The sequence below is a fragment of the Xyrauchen texanus genome, chromosome 11 (assembly GCF_025860055.1).
Source record: "Xyrauchen texanus isolate HMW12.3.18 chromosome 11, RBS_HiC_50CHRs, whole genome shotgun sequence".
Taxonomy (NCBI): Eukaryota; Metazoa; Chordata; class Actinopteri; order Cypriniformes; family Catostomidae; genus Xyrauchen; species Xyrauchen texanus.
The window spans coordinates 397,676-422,984 of record NC_068286.1 but is presented as its reverse complement, the minus strand read 5'-3'; the positions used below and the strand labels follow the sequence as shown (position 1 = coordinate 422,984).

Below are 25,309 nucleotides of genomic sequence, written 5' to 3'. Positions count from 1 at the left end.
TCACTCACTCACACACTATACACACACTCACACTCTCTTTCACTCACACACACTCACACACTATACACACACTCACACTCTCTTTCACTCACACACACTCACTCACCACACACACACACTATACACTCACACACTATACACACACTCACACTCTCTTTCACTCACACACACTCACTCACCACACACACACACACTATACACTCACACACTATACACACACTCACACTCTCTTTCACTCACACACACTCACTCACCACACACACACACACTATACACTCACACACTATACACACACTCACACTCTCTTTCACTCACATACACTCACTCACCACACACACACACACTATACACTCACACACTATACACACACTCACACTCTCTTTCACTCACCACACACACACACACTATACACTCACACACTATACACACACTCACACTCTCTTTCACTCACACACACTCACATACTATACACACACTCACACTCTCTTTCACTCACACACACTCACACACTATACACACACTCACACTCTCTTTCACTCACACACACTCACACACCACACCTCACTCACTCACACACTCACTCACACTCACTCTCTTCACTCACTCACACACTATACACACACTCACACTCTCTTTCACTCACTCACACTCTCTTTCACTCACACACACACACACTCACACTCTCTTTCACTCACACACTATACACACACTCACACTCTCTTTCACTCACACACACTCACTCACCACACACACACACTATACACTCACACACTATACACACACACACACACTCACTCACACACTATACACACACACACACACTCACTCACCACACACACACTATACACTCACACACTATACACACACTCACACACACTCACTCACCACACACACACACACACTATACACTCACACACTATACACACACACACTCACTCACACACTATACACACACACACTCACTCACACACTATACACACACTCACACACACACTATACACTCACACACTATACACTCACACACACACACACACTATACACTCACACACTCACACACTATACACTCACACACACACTATACACTCACACACTATACACTCACACACACACACACTATACACTCACACACTCACACACTATACACTCACTCACACACTATACACTCACACACTATACACTCACACACACACTATACACTCACACACTATACACTCACACACACACACACTATACACTCACACACTATACACTCACACACACACTATACACTCACACACTATACACTCACACACACACACACACACTATACACTCACACACTCACACACTATACACTCACTCACACACTATACACTCACACACTATACACTCACACACACACTATACACTCACACACTATACACTCACACACACACACACTATACACTCACACACACACACACTATACACTCACACACTATACACTCACTCACACACTATACACTCACACACTATACACTCACACACTATACTCACACTCACTCACACACTATACACTCACACACACTATACACTCACACACACACACTATACACTCACACACACACTATACACTCACACACTATACACTCACACACTATACACTCACACACTACACACACACACACACTATACACTCACACACTATACACTCACACACTATACTCACACTCACTCACACACTATACACTCACACACTATACACACACTCACTCACACACACACACTATACACTCACACACTATACACTCACACACACACACTATACACACACTCACTCACACACACACACTATACACTCACACACTATACACTCACACACACACACTCACACATACACACACACTACACACACACACACACACACACACACTATACACTCACACACTATACACTCACACACACACACACACTATACACTCACACACTATACACTCACACACTATACACTCACACACACACACACTATACACACACACACACACTATACACTCACACACACACACACACACTATACACTCACACACTATACACTCACACACTATATTCACACTCACTCACACACTATACACTCACACACTATACTCACACTCACTCACACACTATACTCACACACACTATACACTCACACACTATACACACACTCACACTTTCTTTCACTCACACACACACTCTCTTTCACTCACACTCACTCACACACTCACTCACCACACACACACACACACACACACTATACACTCACACACTATACACACACTCACACTCTCTTACACACACTATACACACACACACACTCACTTACACACACTATACACACACACACACACTGTACCATCTGAGGGTCCCAGACTCCATTGCGTGAGTTCATCAGAGATGAAAGTGTGTCAATCTTCGTCACGCTCCATTTTTTCACATCATCAGGCATGGCCGCGCGGGAGGAGGAGCCTAAAACCTGCAGCACCCCGTCAGGGATTCCATCAGGATACGCCTGGCGGGAAACACAACCATTACTATGGTAACACAGCTGCAACAGTAGTCATGTAAGAGAAATGAAAACAATGTCGAGTTACCTGGTTGAGTTTATTGAGGATAATTCTCTGGAAGTCTCTGTCATAGACTTTATCTGTGATGCCCTCCAGGTTGAACTTCAGCGTTTGGACGCTCAAACAAACGTTAAACTGAGTCTCATCGTAGTTGAATGGGAAAATGTCGCTATAAACCTGCACCTGCGTTATCTCTCCAACGGTACATTCTGTGAATGCAGGACATGCTCATTAATATTCAGCTGATTTACTATTGTTGTAAATATTTGGATTTGTGGAGGTGGTGAAATATGATCTCTATTTTGCATTGCTTCTTTTGTTTAGTTTAAAGTGCAATATGAATTTAGAAATGTCTTTTATTTATGTTTGAGCGGAGACACTCGGCATGGGGTAATCGGACATCACAATATATTTTAATGTGATTATCAATCAAACATTTTTGGCTTATTGACGAAGTGTATCTGTCTGTGTCCTGCAAGACTACAAGGAACACCCAATTCACAACACTCTTACAACACATCACCCCCCTTGCATTGGCTATGCAATCGCTGTATTGATATTTACATTTTATCCAAAGTGTCTTACAGAGCACTTATTACAGGGACAATCCCCCCGGAGCAACCTGGAGTTAAGTGTCTTACTCAAGGACACAATGGTGGTGACTGTGGGGATCAAACCAGCAACCTTCTGAGTACCAATGTATTATACAGAGCACTTATTACAGGGACAATCCCCCCGGAGCAACCTGGAGTTAAGTGCCTTACTCAAGGACACAATGGTGGTGACTGTGGGGATCAAACCAGCAACCTTCTGAGTACCAATGTATTATACAGAGCACTTATTACAGGGACAATCCCCCCGGAGCAACCTGGAGTTAAGTGCCTTACTCAAGCACACAATGGTGGTGACTGTGGGGATCAAACCAGCAACCTTCTGAGTACCAATGTATTATACAGAGCACTTATTACAGGGACAATCCCCGGAGCAACCTGGAGTTAAGTGCCTTACTCAAGCACACAATGGTGGTGACTGTGGGGATCAAACCAGCAACCTTCTGAGTACCAATGTATTATACAGAGCACTTATTACAGGGACAATCCCCGGAGCAACCTGGAGTTAAGTGCCTTACTCAAGCACACAATGGTGGTGACTGTGGGGATCAAACCAGCAACCTTCTGAGTACCAATGTATTATACAGAGCACTTATTACAGGGACAATCCCCGGAGCAACCTGGAGTTAAGTGCCTTACTCAAGCACACAATGGTGGTGACTGTGGGGATCAAACCAGCAACCTTCTGAGTACCAATGTATTATACAGAGCACTTATTACAGGGACAATCCCCGGAGCAACCTGGAGTTAAGTGCCTTACTCAAGCACACAATGGTGGTGACTGTGGGGATCAAACCAGCAACCTTCTGAGTACCAATGTATTATACAGAGCACTTATTACAGGGACAATCCCCCCGGAGCAACCTGGAGTTAAGTGCCTTACTCAAGCACACAATGGTGGTGACTGTGGGGATCAAACCAGCAACCTTCTGATTACCAATGTATTATACAGAGCACTTATTACAGGGACAATCCCCCCGGAGCAACCTGGAGTAAAGTGTCTTACTCAAGGACACAATGGTGGTGACTGTGGGGATCAAACCAGCAACCTTCTGAGTACCAATGTATTATACAGAGCACTTATTACAGGGACAATCCCCCCGGAGCAACCTGGAGTTAAGTGCCTTACTCAAGCACACAATGGTGGTGACTGTGGGGATCAAACCAGCAACCTTCTGAGTACCAATGTATTATACAGAGCACTTATTACAGGGACAATCCCCGGAGCAACCTGGAGTTAAGTGCCTTACTCAAGCACACAATGGTGGTGACTGTGGGGATCAAACCAGCAACCTTCTGAGTACCAATGTATTATACAGAGCACTTATTACAGGGACAATCCCCGGAGCAACCTGGAGTTAAGTGCCTTACTCAAGCACACAATGGTGGTGACTGTGGGGATCAAACCAGCAACCTTCTGAGTACCAATGTATTATACAGAGCACTTATTACAGGGACAATCCCCGGAGCAACCTGGAGTTAAGTGCCTTACTCAAGCACACAATGGTGGTGACTGTGGGGATCAAACCAGCAACCTTCTGAGTACCAATGTATTATACAGAGCACTTATTACAGGGACAATCCCCCCGGAGCAACCTGGAGTAAAGTGTCTTACTCAAGGACACAATGGTGGTGACTGTGGGGATCAAACCAGCAACCTTCTGAGTACCAATGTATTATACAGAGCACTTATTACAGGGACAATCCCCCCGGAGCAACCTGGAGTTAAGTGCCTTACTCAAGCACACAATGGTGGTGACTGTGGGGATCAAACCAGCAACCTTCTGAGTACCAATGTATTATACAGAGCACTTATTACAGGGACAATCCCCCCGGAGCAACCTGGAGTAAAGTGTCTTACTCAAGGACACAATGGTGGTGACTGTGGGGATCAAACCAGCAACCTTCTGAGTACCAATGTATTATACAGAGCACTTATTACAGGGACAATCCCCCCGGAGCAACCTGGAGTAAAGTGTCTTACTCAAGGACACAATGGTGGTGACTGTGGGGATCAAACCAGCAACCTCCTGAGTACCAATGTATTATACAGAGCACTTATTACAGGGACAATCCCCCCGGAGCAACCTGGAGTAAAGTGTCTTACTCAAGGACACAATGGTGGTGACTGTGGGGATCAAACCAGCAACCTCCTGATTACCAATGTATTATACAGAGCACTTATTACAGGGACAATCCCCCCGGAGCAACCTGGAGTTAAGTGTCTTACTCAAGGACACAATGGTGGTGACTGTGGGGATCAAACCAGCAACCTTCTGAGTACCAATGTATTATACAGAGCACTTAATTCAGGGACAATCCCCCCCGGAGCAACCTGGAGTTAAGTGTCTTACTCAAGGACACAATGGTGGTGACTGTGGGGATCAAACCAGCAACCTTCTGAGTACCAATGCATTATACAGAGCACTTATTACAGGGACAATCCCCCCGGAGCAACCTGGAGTAAAGTGTCTTACTCAAGGACACAATGGTGGTGACTGTGGGGATCGAACCAGCAACCTTCTGAGTACCAGTGTATTATACAGAGCCCTTATTACAGGGACAATCCCCCCGGAGCAACCTGGAGTTAAGTGTCTTACTCAAGGACACAATGGTGGTGACTGTGAGGATCAAACCAGCGACCTTCTGATTACCAGTTATGTGCTTTAACTCACTACGCCACCACCACTTACTATTCTCTTAACTCGGCGGTATCAATGTATTCCAAATAACTTTTCATTTGCAGTAATGATTTTACAAACGATTCATTTTTAAATCTTTGTGGTTATGGTTAGGTTTACACTTATGCATAAGTGTAGGTGTAAGCGTGCTGCGGTACCCCAAATAAACAACTGTTCCAACACTTCATGATTTTGCAGTTTTTTGGAGGGGGCATAACTTATAGAGAACTTGTACTCTTGCAGGACACACACAGACCCTTGACTGCACAAATCTCTTCCCACTACAAGAAACACTTTTACCGTTTTATGCGGCCCATGTGTAATGGCCTTAGTACTGCACCGTACCCACCAAAACTTCACCCCCCAACCCACCGCCCGGGACGGACAAACACAATCTTGCCTAAGGCGCAAAAATGGTCAGAAACGGCACTGGTTGTAACAATGTTGTTGTTGTAATGTTGTGCTATATTTGTGGTTATGGTGATATTGAATGTTATAGTTACATTGTAGTGAAGTTATATTAATGTTACAGTAATGTTATAGTAATGTTCAGTATGTTACAGTAATATTACAGTAATGTTACAGTAATGTTATAGTAATGTTATATTAATGTTACAGTAATGTTACAGTAATGTTATAGTAATGTTATATTAATGTTACAGTAATGTTACAGTAATGTTACAGTAATGTTATAGTAATGTTATATTAATGTTACAGTAATGTTACAGTAATGTTATAGTAATGTTATATTAATGTTATAGTAATGTTACAGTAATGTTATAGTAATGTTATATTAATGTTATAGTAATGTTACAGTAATGTTATAGTAATGTTATATTAATGTTATAGTAATGTTCAGTATGTTACAGTAATATTACAGTAATGTTACAGTAATGTTATAGTAATGTTACAGTAATGTTATATTAATGTTATAGTAATGTTACAGTAATGTTATAGTAATGTTATATTAATGTTATAGTAATGTTACAGTAATGTTCAGTATGTTACAGTAATGTTACAGTAATGTTACAGTAATGTTACATTAATGTTACAGTAATGTTATATTAATGTTACAGTAATGTTACAGTAATGTTATAGTAATGTTACAGTAATGTTATAGTAATGTTACATTAATGTTATAGTAACTTTGCAGTAATGTTATATTAATGTTATAGTAATGTTACAGTAATGTTATATTAATGTTACAGTAATGTTACAGTAATGTTATAGTAATGTTACAGTAATGTTATAGTAATGTTACAGTAATGTTACAGTAATGTTATAGTAATGTTACAGTAATGTTATAGTAATGTTACATTAATGTTATAGTAACTTTGCAGTAATGTTATATTAATGTTATAGTAATGTTACAGTAATGTTATATTAATGTTACAGTAATGTTACAGTAATGTTATAGTAATGTTACAGTAATGTTATAGTAATGTTATAGTAATGTTATATTAATGTTATAGTAATGTTACAGTAATGTTATATTAATGTTACAGTAATGTTACAGTAATGTTATAGTAATGTTATATTAATGTTATAGTAATGTTATATTAATGTTACAGTAATGTTATAGTAATGTTCAGTATGTTACAGTAATGTTATAGTAATGTTACAGTAATGTTATATTAATGTTACAGTAATGTTACAGTAATGTTACAGTAATGTTATAGTAATTTTGCAGTAATGTTATATTAATGTTATAGTAATGTTACAGTAGTGTTATATTAATGTTACAGTAATGTTACAGTAATGTTATATTAATGTTACAGTAATGTTACAGTAATGTTATATTAATGTTATAGTAATGTTATAGTAATGTTATATTAATGTTACAGTAATGTTATAGTAATGTTCAGTATGTTACAGTAATGTTATAGTAATGTTACAGTAATGTTATAGTAATGTTACAGTAATGTTATATTAATGTTACAGTAATGTTACAGTAATGTTACAGTAATGTTATAGTAATTTTGCAGTAATGTTATATTAATGTTATAGTAATGTTACAGTAGTGTTATATTAATGTTACAGTAATGTTATAGTAATGTTATATTAATGTTACAGTAATGTTACAGTAATGTTATAGTAATGTTATATTAATGTTACAGTAATGTTACAGTAATGTTACAGTAATGTTATAGTAATGTTATATTAATGTTACAGTAATGTTACAGTAATGTTATAGTAATGTTATATTAATGTTATAGTAATGTTACAGTAATGTTATAGTAATGTTATATTAATGTTATAGTAATGTTACAGTAATGTTATAGTAATGTTATATTAATGTTATAGTAATGTTCAGTATGTTACAGTAATATTACAGTAATGTTACAGTAATGTTATAGTAATGTTACAGTAATGTTATATTAATGTTATAGTAATGTTACAGTAATGTTATAGTAATGTTATATTAATGTTATAGTAATGTTACAGTAATGTTCAGTATGTTACAGTAATGTTACAGTAATGTTACAGTAATGTTACATTAATGTTACAGTAATGTTACAGTAATGTTATATTAATGTTACAGTAATGTTACAGTAATGTTATAGTAATGTTACATTAATGTTATAGTAACTTTGCAGTAATGTTATATTAATGTTATAGTAATGTTACAGTAATGTTATATTAATGTTACAGTAATGTTACAGTAATGTTATAGTAATGTTACAGTAATGTTATAGTAATGTTACAGTAATGTTACAGTAATGTTATAGTAATGTTACAGTAATGTTACAGTAATGTTATAGTAATGTTACATTAATGTTATAGTAACTTTGCAGTAATGTTATATTAATGTTATAGTAATGTTACAGTAATGTTATATTAATGTTACAGTAATGTTACAGTAATGTTATAGTAATGTTACAGTAATGTTATAGTAATGTTATAGTAATGTTATATTAATGTTATAGTAATGTTACAGTAATGTTATATTAATGTTACAGTAATGTTACAGTAATGTTATAGTAATGTTATATTAATGTTATAGTAATGTTATAGTAATGTTATATTAATGTTACAGTAATGTTATAGTAATGTTCAGTATGTTACAGTAATGTTATAGTAATGTTACAGTAATGTTACAGTAATGTTACAGTAATGTTATATTAATGTTACAGTAATGTTATAGTAATGTTCAGTATGTTACAGTAATGTTATAGTAATGTTACAGTAATGTTATAGTAATGTTACAGTAATGTTATATTAATGTTACAGTAATGTTACAGTAATGTTACAGTAATGTTATAGTAATTTTGCAGTAATGTTATATTAATGTTATAGTAATGTTACAGTAGTGTTATATTAATGTTACAGTAATGTTACAGTAATGTTATATTAATGTTACAGTAATGTTACAGTAATGTTATAGTAATGTTATATTAATGTTACAGTAATGTTACAGTAATGTTATAGTAATGTTATATTAATGTTGTAGTGATGTTAAATTATTGATGTAATAATTCTCACCAGTGGCTCTTTTGAATCTTAAGGATTTGCTCGACTGTTTAACCATGTTCATCATGTTTATGATCTTCATCTCTGAAACATCACTCTTCCTCAGTCCACGAATAAACGTCTTAAGAAACTTCTGCTTGTCCGTCTGACAACACACACACACACACAGTTATGAATGAAATGTACACACACACGTGCACACACACGTACACACACACAGTTATGAATGAAATGTACACACACACGTGCACACACACGTACACACACACAGTTATGAATGAAATGCACACTCACACACATTCACAACACACTCACCAACACACAACACAGTACCTGTGAGATTTTGTCCCATATGTTGGAGGTGATGTACAGAGGCAGAATTCCCAGATTGTCCAGGGTGACTTTGTTCCAGGTATCCGGAGATCTGATAGATGAACATCACAGATCAGTGTGTTTCATTCCTTGTGTGTGAGTGTGTGTGTGTGTGTGTGTGTGTGTGTGTGTTTGTTTGTACCCGTAGGTTGTGTTTCCTCTCAGCAGTACAGTCTCTATGGCAAAGATCTGCTGTTGTGTTAAATCAGGACACTGTTTGAGTTTCTCCAGCACATACGGATCAGAGTTCTGGATGTAATCGGCACTGAGAATGCAGCTCATCGTTCCTAAAATATGTAGCTGCTCGCGGCTGATATTAAATCCAGAGATTCCCTGAAACACACACAAACACACACTCAAGAACTATCATGACTGTGTTTGTGTGAACGATCCCTGTGACCAGTTTGGGCACACTTAGTTCATGTTTATTACATTAATGTTTCTTTTTTCAGACAAATACAGATTATGTATGAATTTCTTTACAGAAGTATAAATGTATTTTTAAATGGATTATTTTTAGCAGATAGTGAAGTAGAATCAGTACACAAGTGTCCAGAATACATGAGAAGTGTTTAAAAGCATGTCAGGAGTGGTTTGAGAAAATGATGTTTGACACAAACAACAACTGAAAACACAACTGCATCTGATTCACTACACTCATACAAGATAAAGAATCAGTGTGTGCGGGATATTGACGCACCAGACAGTCTCTGGCGTTGTTGAAGAGTGTTTGTGTCTTGAATGACAGTGTGTTGGAGAGCACAGAGAAATCAGCTGATCCCAGCGCAGAGAAGTACGAGCGACACAGAGATCTGTCGATCAGAGAGTATCTGAAACACAAACACACACTCTTAAAGTCTTTTGCTGACATTACAAGTCATCTTTATACAGTGTTTCTCATAATCAATTGTGTTCATTGTAGAATGAGTGTTTATGAGAACATACTCGTAATACAGCAGCAGGTCAGCGGGGTACTGAGAGAACAGGTTTATATCTCCACTCTTAATGTACTGATACATGCACGTCAACTGAAACAGACACAATCAACACAACATTTCTAACCATTCAAAATATCACATGGTTCTTAACTGTTACTATGACAACAATATGTTTTTTGTTTAAATAAATAATAAACAACAAAAACAATCTGAAGTATGAATGTTTCTTTCAGGGCAATGACTTTAATGTTTAACTGTTCGAGACGTTTAGAGAGATGAAGACTTTCAAACACACATTAAAGTGTGAGAGTTGTGTGAATTATGTTACAGTTTCTGAGGTGCTCGTGTTTATTCACCTGTGACTCCTGCAGGACGACCGTGACATTACCGCGCCTTTGGCATCCGCTGATTAAACTTCGAATTTTTCCTGGGTTGAACTTCTGGATTCTTGTACAGGTGAAACCCTGTAGCACCTGAAATGAGATGCTACACACACACACACACACACACACGTTGTGTTTCCATGTTCTATGAGGACTTTCCATAGATTTTTATACTGTATAAACTTTATATTCTATCCACTAAACCCAACACAACCCCTAAACCCAACCCTCACAAAAACTTTCTGCATTTTTACATTTTAATAAAACATCTAGTATGATTTATAAGCTGTTTTCCTAATGGGGACTGACAAAATGTCCCCACAACGTCAAAAAATGTGGGTTTTACTATCCTTATGGGGACATTTGGTACCCACAAAGTGATAAATACACTTTTTTTTTTTGAGAGTTCTCTCTCTCTCTACACACACACACACACACACACACACACACACACACACACACACACACACACACACACACACACACAGTATATACAAACATACACAAACACACTATATAAAAACACAAACATACACACACACACAGTATATACAAACACAATCACACATACACACACACACAGTATATACAAACATACACAAACACATTATATACAAACACACACACACACACACACAGTATATACAAACATACACAAGCACACTATATAAAAACACAAACATACACACACACACACACACACACACAGTATATACAAACACAAACACACACACACAAACACAAACACAGTATATACAAACACACACACACACACACACACACACAGTATATACAAACACAAACACACACACACACACACACACACACACACACACACACACACACACACACACACAAACACAGTATATACAAACACACACACAGTATATACAAACACAAACACAAACACACACACACAGGTTACAAAAAAAAAAAAAAAACAGTACATAAATACTATAATAAAAGGAGGGAATGTATTTGGATCTCAATGATCCCAACTGGGCTGCAAAATGACCAAGAGGGGTAAAACGAAGGGGGGCGCACTTGGGATGCCAGGTGTCGCTGTTAAGCCCTTTGGAGGTGTTGTGGGCTTATCAACGAACCCACCCAAGATATCAAAAAAGTGTCGATTATTCTAAGGGATTGTACTATCAAGTTCTATAAGCTCAATTGATAAGCTGGAGAAATCCAGTGACTGCTGTGAAAGTGCAGCTGACAACTAGGGAAAGACCATGTGATGACATGGAAAGACAGCTGACAGGAAGAAAAGACCCCAACGGTGCTGTCATTGACTAGCTATCCATGACGGCAGGCTCCGTCACTTTGATTAGTGAATGGGAGTCACCCCACATGGCTACAAAAAATCCAAAAAGGAAAATACCCCTTGAGTCTGTGAGAGCAGGGGTGGAAGATGACTCATCGTCTGACAACACGGTAACCGACCCTGGCATGAACACAGCGTTTAATCGGATAATCGGCTCAGCACGTACAGCACCAGCTGTGACAAGAACTCCAGATATGCAGCTGCGACTGGTCCAAGGTAACATCCATCAGAGGCCTAAAAACACATCAAGGGCGGATGAAGTGTTTGAAGGAGGTAAGGCTGGGACCTCGCATTGATACTTACCTCTTGAGGAAAAGGTCAAGCCAGTCGAGTGTAGCTCAGTGGCAGGGTACAACCCACAGTCCACCGAGCACCAATGCCCCAGTGGCCGAGGAGGGTAACTCGAGCACAACATCTGAGAACCTGGAACCCAGCATGACACAGTCTGCAATGGAGAAGAACATCCAAGGCCACAGACCTCAAGTGAAGTGGCCAAAATTCGGCAGCATGAAAGAGTGGATGGCAGTCAACGCAGACTTTATTAAGGTCCTGGACGGACTCTGAGGAACAGCAGAAAAGAAGCTGGAGGAAATGATTGATCTGATCTACTCATATGGGGCAGAAAGTTTTGGAGCAAAAGAGAGAGGAAAGAAAAAAACAACAACCCCTCCCAAATCCAGAAGACAGCAAGAAATAGAGATTCTCGTCAAAGAGAGAAGAGGCTTGAGGAAACAGTGGAAGAAATCCCCATTGGAGGAGAGATATGGCATAAACCTCCTGCAAATAGGCCTAAAGGAACGCCTGGGAACACCGAGGAGAGCTGAAAACATCAGAACTCAATGCAAGAAGGAGGAGAGGCAAGATCATCCTTCTACAAAGATCCCTTTAGATTTGCGAAAGGTCTCTTCTCAAAGGAAAAGAATGGGTTAGTTAATGTGCCAAATAAGTGCTGGAGGAATACCTGAAAGAAATACATACAGACACCCAGAGAAATGAGCAGAGGGGGATAACTCCAGACATGTCATCCATTCCTCAGCCAGAGCATCAGTTCAAGAAACTGTGAGAAAGGCAAGGGCAGCATCAGCTCCCGGGCCAAACAGTGCTCAATTCCTGATGTACAAGAATGTCCTACAGTTCCTGTGGAGGCAAATTATGGTGGCATGGTAGTAGCAAATCATCCCAAAAGCATGGCGAAGAGCAGGGGGAGTGTTAATCCCCAAGGAAAAGGATGCCTCAAACATCAACCAATTTCGGCAAATCAGTCTTTTGAATGTTGAAGTGAAGAGCATTGTTGCTCAAAGAATGACAACATACCAGAAACAGAACAATTTGGTTGACACGTTAATACAGAAAGCTGGTATTCCAGGCTTTTCTGAATGCTTAGAACATACAAGCATGAAATGACATCAAATCCAGTCTGCAAAGAGGGAAGGAAGATATCTGCACATCTTATTGCTAGACCTAGCTAATGCTTTTGGACCGGTCCCCCATTCTGTTCTCTGGACAGCCTTTGAGTTCTTCCATGTGCCAACGACCATCACACACCTGATCAGACACTACTTCAAAAATATGCAATTCTGCCTTACTACAACAGAGTACACAACATCATGGCAATCATTGGAAGTGGGAATAATGGTGGGGTGCACCATCTCCACTCTAGCCTTCACCATGGCAATTAAATTGATCATCCGAGCCTCCAAATGGGTCGTAGGAGGAGAAAGTCTGTACTCTGGACAGCAACTACATCCCATGCATGCATAAATGGATTCCTTATTGATGAAAGACCCATCCTGATGGCATTGGAGATGCCAGTCAAGAGCTTAGAGCGATGGTACAATGCAGGCCTCAATGACTCAGACCAGAGTGACCAACTGAGGGAAGAAATTATCAAAGGCCTTGTTAGCATAGACAAGACCTTGCTTCCTTGTAAGTTGAAACTAGGTGTCTGCAGTGGGAATGGTGCTTTGGAACTGCCTGTTTCTAGCCTCACTGAAGAGTACAAATACACCAAAATGACCCTGACCAATTCTCAAGATGCTATGATACAATCGGCAGCTCCCAGACTGGCAACTGGGAGGAAGTGGACCCCGTCTGAGGACGTACAGCAAGCAAAATCTGCTCTCAGGCATAGAGACATCGTAGGACAGGTAGAGCAGCGAAGAGGGGTTTTGGACTCAGGGCAAGAAGACCCACATGGCACCAGGCAACAGTCACCCAGAGAAGAAAGCTGGTAATAGCCGAGGTCCAGCAACAGGAGGAGGCAGAGAGATGCATAAAGGCAAGTTTGCAGTCCAAACAGGGCCAATGGACTAACTGTGAAAACCTGGAGCATTGTAAGCTCACCTGGAAGGATCTTTGGGAGATGGAAGTAGACTTAGCTTCATCATTTGAGCCACCTACGATGTCCTTCCCACACCTAAGAATCTAAACCAGTGGTTCGCAGAAGATCCATCATATCCTCTCTGTAAAACCCCAGCAACGATAAGGCACATCCTCGTCAGCTGCAAAAAAAAAAAAGTGTTTCCCAAGTCTGTTACACCTGGAGGCACAACCAGGTCCTGAGACAACTGGCAATTACCCTAGAGGGAAGGATAACTACTACCAATGCCCTCTCTCCCCAATACCTGGATTCTCAAAAACCACCACATTCATAAGAGCAGAACAATTTCCAGTGAAGCCAACTGCAAGAAGGGAATCGACCCTGCTGGAGGTTGCACGGGACTCGAAAATGCAGGTTGATCTAGACCAGAAGCTCATCTCTCTGCCTGAGATAATTATACCTAATCTCAGGCCGGACCTGATTTTGTGGTCAACCTCGCAAAAGTCCCTGTTCATCGTGGAAACCAACCGTGCCATGGGTGACTGCAGCTGGTGAAGTGTATGAACACAGTTGTTCCCTGTAAAGGTTGGTTGCAGAGGTTTGTAGCTACAGCAACAACTAGGCTGCTGAAGGGGTTGGGAGTTAGAGGACAGGCCTTCCTACAAGCCGTCAGGTCGCTGTCAGAAGCTGCTGAGCGAAGCAGCAACTGGCTGTGGCTAAAACGAAAGGATCCCAATTGGGCTGCAAAATGACCAAGAGGGGTAAAAGCGGAGGGGGGCGCACCTTGGACGCCAGGTGTCGCTGTTGAGCCCTTGGAGTTGTTGTGGGCTTATCAACGATACACCAAGGAAGGAGGGTGCCCACCTGATGACCCCAATGAAGTTAGAACCCCTACCCCCACCCAAGATATCAAGAAAGTGTTGATTATTCTAAGGGATTTTACTATCAAGTCCTCTAAGCTCAACTTATCAACTGTAATTTGTTTACACATATTAGCTTTAGTAATAATTTCTCCTTGCACTCACTCATATGGATTGCTGATCTCCGTCGCAACTGTTTCGAACAGCAACATGGCCTGAGAGGAGAAAGATTTTCAAATGTCAAATTTGTCTCATGACAGACAACAGTGTTTGTAATATTTCCTAAAGTAGAAGCATGCTGTACCTGCTCAGGTTTCCATTTCTTTTCATTGACAGTCACCGCAGAAGAGGAGGACACACCCAGAAGGAAGATACGTGGGATCTCTGTTGCCAAGACATCAGGAACGTTTGTGATGATGGTGTCAGAGGCCGTATTCACAGAGATGATCTGAAGAGAGACAAACATGAGACGAAACATGTCTTTAAGTGTGTGCGTTTGTATAGTGAGTGTGTGTGTGTGTATTGTGTGTGTATATAGTGAGTGTGTGTGTAGTGTGTTGTGTGTGTGTGTGTAAATAGTGTGTGTAGTGAGTTTGTGTGTAGTGTGTGTGTTTAGTGTGTGTAGTGTGTGTGTGTGTGTATAGTGAGTGTGTGTAGTGTGTGTGTGTATAGTGAGTGTGTGTGTGTGTGTATATAGTGAGTGTGTGTGTGTATAGTGAGTGTGTGTGTATATAGTGAGTCTGTGTGTGTGTGTGTATAGTGAGTGTGTGTGTGTGTATATAGTGAGTGTGTGTGTGTGTGTGTGTAGTGAGTGTGTGTGTGCATTGTGAGTGTGTGTGTGCATAGTGAGTGTGTGTGTGTATAGTGAGTGTGTGTGTGTAGTGTGTGTGTGTATAGTGAGCGTGTATTTATCACTTTGTGGGGACCAAATGTCCCATTTTGTCGGTCCCCATGAGGAAAACAGCTTATAAATCATACTAAATTATGTTTTTTGAAAATGTAAAAATGCAGAACGTTTTCTGTGAGGGTTAGGTTTAGGGGTAGGGTTAGGTTTAGGGGATAGAATATAAAGTTTGTTCAGTATAAAAACCATTATGTCTATGGAAAGTCCCCATAAAACATGGAAACACTACATGTGTGAGCGTCTGTGTGTGTATAGTGAGTGTGTGTGTGTGTGTATAGTGAGTGTGTGTGTGTGTAGTGTGTGTGTGTATAGTGAGTGTGTGTGAGTGTGTGAATTTTGTGTATAGTGTGTGTGTGTGTGTATGGTGAGTGTGTGAGTGTGTGTGTGTGTGTGTGTAGTGTGTGTGTGTATAGTGAGTGTGTGTGTATAGTAAGTGTGTGTGTAGTGTGTGTATATATAGTGAGTGTGTGTGTGTATAGTGAGTGTGTGTGTATTGTGAGTGTGTGTTACCTGGCTGACGATAGTCTGTTGTATGATCACAGGTGCAGTCATCACGTTGGTCAGGAATGATGGGTATTTGACCGCGTTAAGCAAAAAATAGTTTTGGATTGAGTTGATAATTGATGATGAAATTCCAATGATTAATGAACCCAAACGCTGAAGACTTTCCATATCATTAATCTGCAACAGAGAGAGAGATGTGTCGTGAGTGATGCTGTTCATGTTGTGTGTGTTTGTAAAAAACATCTCGGAGAACCACATGTGCTATCAGGGGAGATGATCATGTGATCTATGACTCAGAGACAGCTGTGTGGATGTCAAGTCTAGTTGAGGGACTATTGAGAGCATCCTGAGCAGCTGCATCACTGCCTGGTTTGGGACTTGCACCGTTTCAGACCCTGCAGAGGATAGTGAGGACAGCTGAGAAGATCATCGGGGTATCTCTTCCCTCCATCAAAGACATTTACAAAAAACACTGTATCCGCAAAGCAACCAGCATTGTGGACGACCCCACACACCCCTCACACAAACTCTTTACCCTCCTGCCGTCTGGCAAGAGGTACCGAAGCATTCGGGCCGTCACGGCCAGACTGTGTAACAGCTTCTTCCCCCAAGCCATCAGACTCCTCAATACTCAGAGACTGGACTGACACACACACACACACACACACACATAGAACACTATCCCGTTGTATGTTATGTTTACGTTTGGCATACGTTTTCCACTACTCAGATTACAAATGTGTACTGGTCGGTGCTGCACTGTCTCTCACTGTCACTCACTGTCTCTCACTGTCTCTCACTGTCTCTCACTGTCTCTCACTGTCTCTCACTGTCTCACACTGTGTCTCACTGTCACTCACTGTCACTCACTGTCACTCACTGTCTCTCACTGTGTCTCACTGTCACTCACTGTGTCTCACTGTCTCTCACTGTCACTCACTGTCACTCACTGTCTCTCACTGTCTCTCACTGTCACTCACTGTCTCTCACTGTCTCTCACTGTCTCTCACTGTGTCTCACTGTGTCTCACTGTCACTCACTGTCTCTCACTGTCTCTCACTGTGTCTCACTGTCTCTCACTGTCACTCACTGTCACTCATTGTCTCTCACTGTGTCTCACTGTCTCTCACTGTCACTCACTGTCACTCACTGTCTCTCACTGTCTCTCACTGTCTCTCACTGTGTCTCACTGGCTCTCACTGTGTCTCACTGGCTCTCACTGTCTCTCACTGTAACTCACTGTCACTCACTGTCTCTCACTGTCTCTCACTGTGACTCACTGGCTCTCACTGTGTCTCACTGTCTCTCACTGTGTCTCACTGGCTCTCACTGTCTCTCACTGTCACTCACTGTCACTCACTGTCACTCACTGTCACTCACTGTCTCTCACTGTCTCTCACTGTGACTCACTGGCTCTCACTGTCTCTCACTGTGTCTCACTGTCTCTCACTGTCACTCACTGTCTCTCACGGTCTCTCACTGGCTCTCACTGTCACTCACTGTCTCTCACTGTGTCTCACTGTCTCTCACTGGCACTCACTGTCTCTCACTGTGACTCACTGGCTCTCACTGTCTCTCACTGTCACTCACTGTCTCTCACTGTCTCTCACTGTCACTCACTGTCTCTCACTGTCTCTCACTGGCTCTCACTGTGTCTCACTGTCTCTCACTGTCACTCACTGTCACTCACTGTCTCTCACTGTCTCTCACTGTCTCTCACTGTCTCTCACTGTCTCTCACTGTGACTCACTGTCTCTCACTGTCTCTCACTGTCTCTCACTGTCACTCACTAGCTCTCACTGTCTCTCACTGGCTCTCACTGGCTCTCACTGTCACTCACTGTGTCTCACTGTCTCTCACTGTCACTCACTGTCACTCACTGTCTCTCACTGTCACTCACTGTGTCTCACTGTGTCTCACTGTCACTCACTGTCTCTCACTGTCACTCACTGTGTCTCACTGTGTCTCACTGTCACTCACTGTCTCTCACTGTCACTCACTGTGTCTCACTGTCACTCACTGTCTCTCACTGTGTCTCACTGTCACTCACTGTCTCTCACTGTGTCTATTGTCCTGTTCATTGTCAGATATGTATTGTACTGTCCTGTACTTTTTGCACATGTTTGCATGTGCACTTTATATAGGTATGTTATTTAGTCTGTGTAGTCTCATGTGGTTCTGTGTTTGTCCTATGTTGTTTTATGTAGCACATGGTCCTGGAGGAACATTGTCTCGTTTCACTGTGTACTGTACTAACTGTATATGGTTGAACCACAATAAAAAACACTTGACTTGACACATCAAATAAAAAATCCAGTGCATTTTGGAGATTTGATTCACATCACGGTGTTTCCATCCAGCATTTCTATGCAATATGTCAAAATGTGCATATAAATACATGGATTAATCCAGCATCTGAGACTGAAATGCTTTTGTTAATGTTCTATAATCTGAGGCTCGTCACTCAAAAGCAGTTCCCGTTTAGTGAGTCATTCATGGGCACTTCCTGTTGTGAAGACCGTTCCAAAAGAAGGTTGCTTGATTATGATGCCTCATAAGATACATTGTTTTGACTAAATTGTTTATAATGTTTGTAATTGCATTGATTCAGGAAAGATGCGCTGCTTTGTGCCTGACAGGCTTATTATTAGCTTAGCAAAATGCTAACATTAAACTCTATGGAATCAACTGTAAGTCGTGTCTCCTGTGCTCATTGCTATTTGTGTGAGTTGTTGTCCATCCACAGTTTCCTGAATAACCACTGGGCACTGCATGATGACTGCAATCGCTGCTGGAATGTTTATTGGTATCAGTTTCCATAAGAATCAAGATAATAACTACTAAGACGAGCACTCCACACAGAGAACAACAAGCATTTTGAGTGTGAGTAAAAACGAGTTCCGGATTAGCTTGTGCAGATGTTGGCTGTCATAACAACTCAAAGTTGTTCATGATATCAACATAACCAGTTCAAAAAATACACATGATAAAAGTACACAAAGTATCCATTCAATTATACAACACTTAGTTGAGGTCCTCTATTTTGATTGGTCAAGCAGCATTCCCAGATTTCTCATAACAGAACTGGGACGCTTCCTGCTTTGGTTTCAGATGAAATGTCTGCCATGTTGTGACAGCAATTGTGTCTGGGCATCTGAAGTTACTAAATACACTTCAGAAAACTGCTTTAAACAAGAAGAAAATACTGCAGAAGCAGAATTATGTAAGATATTAAGTCTTGTTTTCAGAGAAATCGAATGGGGGGTTTGCTTCTCAAGTAAATTGATCTTGTTTTGAAAAGTAGGAAAAGGAACACAAGGCAACAATTCTCATTAAGAAATGATATTTTGCAGTGTATGAAGTTCTCGTCTCTAGAACTGTAAATATGATGTTGTACTGAATAAGTGACCACCTGTATAGAAGATATGAACGTGTTTGTACCTGGTAAACTCCAGACGACAGCAGCGTTTGAATGATTGACATGGCCTGATCTTGATTCCAGCCAATCACAGCGCTGAGCACAGACAGAGCATTCTGAAGCACCGCCCCTCCTGTCAGACTGATCTGATCTGTACTTAAACCTGTACACGACTGATTAAGAGCTGTGATGGAGTCCACCGACAGAACAGGGGCGTTACTCGCCAGAGCGGCCGACACCTGCACACACACACACACTCATTAAACACACACAACACTGTGATCATGTACACACACACACACACTCATTAAACACACAACACTGTGATCATGTACACACACACACAACACTGTGATTATGTGTGTACACACACACACACACACACATCACTGTGATCATGTACACACACACACACACACACACACACACAACACTGTGATCATGTACACACACACACACACACACACAACACTGTGATCATGTACACACACACACACACACAACACTGTGATCATGTACACACACACACACACACACAACACTGTGATCATGTACACACTACATTACACGTGATAATCATCTGCCACACACGATCTACAAACCGCTGACTACACACACACACACACACACACACACACACACACACACACACACACACACACACACACACACACAACACTGTGATCATGTACACACACACACACACACACACAACACTGTGATCATGTACACACACACACACACACACACACACACACACACACACAACACTGTGATCATGTACACACACACAACACTGTGATCATGTACACACACACACACACACACACACACACACAACACTGTGATCATGTACACACTACATTACACGTGATAATCATCTGCCACACACGATCTACAAACCGCTGACTACACACACACACACACACACAACACTGTGATCATGTACACACACACACACACACACACACACACACAACACTGTGATCATGTACACACACACACACACACACACAACACTGTGATCATGTACACACACACACACACACACACACACACACAACACTGTGATCATGTACACACACACACACACACACACACACAACACTGTGATCATGTACACACACACACACACACACACACACAACACTGTGATCATGTACACACACACACACACACACACACACACACAACACTGTGATCATGTACACACACACACACACACACACACACACACAACACTGTGATCATGTACACACACACACACACACACACACACACACACACACACAACACTGTGATCATGTACACACACACACACACACACACAACACTGTGATCATGTACACACACACACACACACACACACACACACAACACTGTGATCATGTACACACACACACACACACACACAACACTGTGATCATGTACACACACACACACACACACACACACACACAACACTGTGATCATGTACACACACACACACACACACACACACACAACACTGTGATCATGTACACACACACACACACACACACACACAACACTGTGATCATGTACACACACACACACACACACACACACACACACACACACAAAACACACACACACACACACATCACTGTGATCATGTACACACACACACACACACACACACACAACACTGTGATCATGTACACACACACACACACACACAACACTGTGATCATGTACACACACACACACACACACACACACACAACACTGTGATCATGTACACACTACATTACACGTGATAATCATCTGCCACACACGATCTACAAACCGCTGACTACATACACACACACACACACACACACACACACATGCAAAAACACACACAGAAATCAACAACTCTACACAATATATTACACACAATCTTACCTGAGTGATAAACTGCCTCACACACAGTGAAATGTCAGCAGTATAGACAATACAGTTATATTAAGATATCAGTATGTATATGTCTCTCTATACTAATCATTACAGACCTAACCCTAAAAAAAAACTTAAAGAAACATTATTTTATTGATAAGGAATTGCCCAAAGGGACGTTGTGTCAATGGACTTGTGTATAGTATAATGAAGTGTACACAGAGAGATGTACATACGTCAGGTTGTATGGTGGTGCAGGTCTGATGGATGCTTGGTGAGACGATCTTTAACTGCGTCATATTCAACTGAAGGAAGGAGCTCGGAGGAGCCAAACAGAGAAACTTCTCTGGAAGACTACAAACACACAACCCATACAAACATCATTACACAACACACGCTCTCACATGCTTTCTGAAACACTGACATGAGTGTGCGCTATCGAGCTTCAACTTCATGTCGGTGCCACAGTCATTTTCAAACGCCAGTATCATAAAGGCAGTAGTGTCGGCGCTATTGTTGTATGTATAGTAGCTACAAATAGATACTTAATGTTTGTCAAGACAGACTTTGCTGTCGGCTTTACAATGCTGTGTCAGAGAGCACTGAAAGCAGATTAAAGGCCTTCAGTGGGTTTGTTTACATTTGAATTTTTGAATATACCAGCAATCGGTCAATGTAAGTCTATGGGAATTTTTACATATTTGATTGTCTGCTGAGCAAAAACTGTAAGTCCGATCAGTTAGAGAAGTCATAGCGCACTTTTCCAGAACAGTCTGAAGGTCTGTGCCAAAATTGATGGATGTAGCTTAAAAGCTCTAGGAGCCGTAAGTGATAGAAATGTCGGTCTCAGTTAAGGGATTTTGAAACCAGGTTTGTTGAATAACAAATGTTAGCTTGGTCAAACCAACATAATTATTTGAATATTCTGAACGTGTGGTTTTCCCACACTGAACTCCAGAACAGATTATTCCTGGTGGCAGCAGCTCAAGATACTTTGGAATCATTCAGCACTTTTGCTGATATCGATTTTAAGATCTGAGTAAGGAATGGTTGTTGTTGTTTGTGTTCCTCACTAGAAGGCGCTGAAGGACGGGTTCTCCTGGAACAACAGGGCCATGTAGAACTCTGTGACGTTATCAGGAACGCTGAACTGCTTAAAGAGCTGAAGATTCTCCAGGTTTACTGTGAATGGCTGGAGCTATAAACACAACGAGACAAAAACACGGAAGTTCACAGAAGCGTAAAATCTGATGCCGTGAATCTGAAACGTGACCATGACATATAAAGGACATTTTTGGAGATGTTCACACACCTTTGAGGAGCCGAAGCGTAAGAGATCATCCAGTGTGATGAAGCTCATGAAGACGCCGATGTAGTTGGCGAACCAGGCGGTGGAGTTAAGATCAGGGTTAGAGGCGTTATAACATTTCGGAGCAGAAGCTGAGAAGACAAACATGACTTAGTCAGAGCCAAAAACATGTGGACAAAAACAGATAAAACTGGAAACAAGGTCACTCACAGGTGTTCAGGTACATCTGGATGATCCTGTAGATGTCTCCTTGAGTGAAGTCTGTCACACTGTAGTTGTGTTTACCCATCACGGTCACACTAACAGAAAAACACATGAAATCCTCATGATCACACTTTATAATGGGGAGAAACTGTTCACGTTACTTTTTCATCAGCCAAGAACACTGAATCTCATCAAATTTGATCACTTAACCGGTTCACTGCAGCACTACGAGAGGTTTTCTCTTAAAATGCTATTTGCTCAGGTGGTTCAGCTTGCACAGTAAGGTCTGCTTTTGGACATGACACATAGAAATGCGTCTTTAAGACGGTAAATCATAGCCAAATCTGACACTGCACACATTAGGTCATTATTTGTAATAAATCCACACATAGCTGGGCTAAGTCACAAGTTAAATAAGATCTGGGCTTAATTGGTTTAGATACACATTATGAGTCCGGTCTAGTCTTTAAGCCTTTCGACCAAACAGGCCCAAGCACACACAGCTAGCATACACTTGGTGTACATGAGACTTTGAAGTGATCTCTTTCTTCTCACATAATAACAATCTCAATAAAATCAATATTTTAGACCATTTTTGCAAAAGAAACCCCTCTTTTAAGGGAGATTCCTCTGCTTTGTGTCGGGGTTCTGATCAAGCTGTTGGGGTTAAATGTACGATAACAACTGGCTGACTGTATATTGTCTCTTACATATTTAACAAACCATTCATTTAGCTACAGAAAGAAGATATAAAATGCTGCACAGGGACTTCTGGGAACACTTTATTATTAGTTTCTGAATCGATTGATTTGATTGTCAAAACCAATTCACTGACATGAATCTTACTTCCCAACACTACTTGAAAGTGACGACGCTCCAGGAGAACATCACGCTACATGATACTCATTGGGAAATAATATCTTTTACTAAATGCAGTTGGTTACACCGCAACACTGGTGCTAATGAACTACATATGGAAAAGACAATTTTGACAATATGACTACATACAAGAAAAGAGGCATCTGTAAAGGCAGACAGATCTTAGCATTTGAAGATGCTGAAAAAAATGATGAAACAAGATTTTTGACCCTGAACTTATATCAAAATGGCACTGTCATGATCCAGGGATCAGAGTCTGCTCTCAAGGTCTTCATTAAGGATTTTGAACTAATAAAAACACTGGCACTGTCTGATGAAGCTGACAAAAATTTGAACATTGATGCCTCCCCTGGAAAATCAGGCCAAAAGATATCAGCGACTTCAGCAACTGCGATCCCATCTCCAATGTCAAGAATGAAAGACAATTTTTCACTTCTGGAAGTAGAAGTAGTGGAGATAAAAGAGTTAATACTGTCCCACCTAAAAGACATCAACATGGAACAAGTTACAATTGACATAAAGAACTTAAAACAAGAAGTTGAATATCTGCAGAGACACAGAGAAGAAATGTCAACAGAACTTCAACAAACTAAAGATGAACTGAGGGAAGTAAAATCCACTTTAGGAAGACAACTAGCAGACGTTAGAAAAGAAATGCAGGAGGAGTTCTCTGCC

At 40.9% G+C, this 25,309-nt stretch overlaps 2 protein-coding genes and 1 long non-coding RNA gene across 52 annotated transcripts in view; 1 reads left to right on the top strand and 2 right to left on the bottom strand.

Annotated features, from left to right (window-relative positions):
• Positions 1-25,309, top strand: part of LOC127652205 (zinc finger protein 501-like) — a 277,426-nt gene that overhangs the window by 23,043 nt on the left and 229,074 nt on the right. The window lies entirely within an intron of this gene.
• Positions 1-25,309, bottom strand: part of mslnb (mesothelin b) — an 89,398-nt gene that overhangs the window by 6,968 nt on the left and 57,121 nt on the right. For all 49 annotated transcript variants that reach the window (XM_052138306.1, XM_052138298.1, XM_052138299.1 and 46 more), the window contains 16 exons: positions 23,762-23,850; positions 23,555-23,682; positions 23,316-23,440; positions 22,479-22,596; positions 20,370-20,585; positions 16,935-17,105; positions 15,825-15,968; positions 15,686-15,735; positions 10,990-11,119; positions 10,641-10,723; positions 10,396-10,525; positions 9,838-10,028; positions 9,657-9,747; positions 9,336-9,468; positions 2,588-2,769; positions 2,350-2,505 (listed from right to left, as the gene is read on the bottom strand). In XM_052138306.1, the coding sequence (XP_051994266.1) occupies positions 2,350-2,505; positions 2,588-2,769; positions 9,336-9,468; positions 9,657-9,747; positions 9,838-10,028; positions 10,396-10,525; positions 10,641-10,723; positions 10,990-11,119; positions 15,686-15,735; positions 15,825-15,968; positions 16,935-17,105; positions 20,370-20,585; positions 22,479-22,596; positions 23,316-23,440; positions 23,555-23,682; positions 23,762-23,850 (2,137 nt within the window). The remainder of the gene's footprint in view (positions 1-2,349; positions 2,506-2,587; positions 2,770-9,335; positions 9,469-9,656; positions 9,748-9,837; positions 10,029-10,395; positions 10,526-10,640; positions 10,724-10,989; positions 11,120-15,685; positions 15,736-15,824; positions 15,969-16,934; positions 17,106-20,369; positions 20,586-22,478; positions 22,597-23,315; positions 23,441-23,554; positions 23,683-23,761; positions 23,851-25,309) is intronic.
• On the bottom strand, positions 2,921-5,098 carry LOC127652207 (uncharacterized). Of its 2 annotated transcripts, none has more exons than XR_007971684.1 (3): positions 4,830-5,098; positions 3,913-4,343; positions 2,921-3,305 (listed from the first exon to the last, which is right to left on the bottom strand). It is a non-coding gene; the product is annotated as an uncharacterized LOC127652207 (long non-coding RNA). The 2 variants fall into 2 exon arrangements; XR_007971683.1 differs by having other exon boundaries at positions 2,921-3,490; positions 3,975-4,343.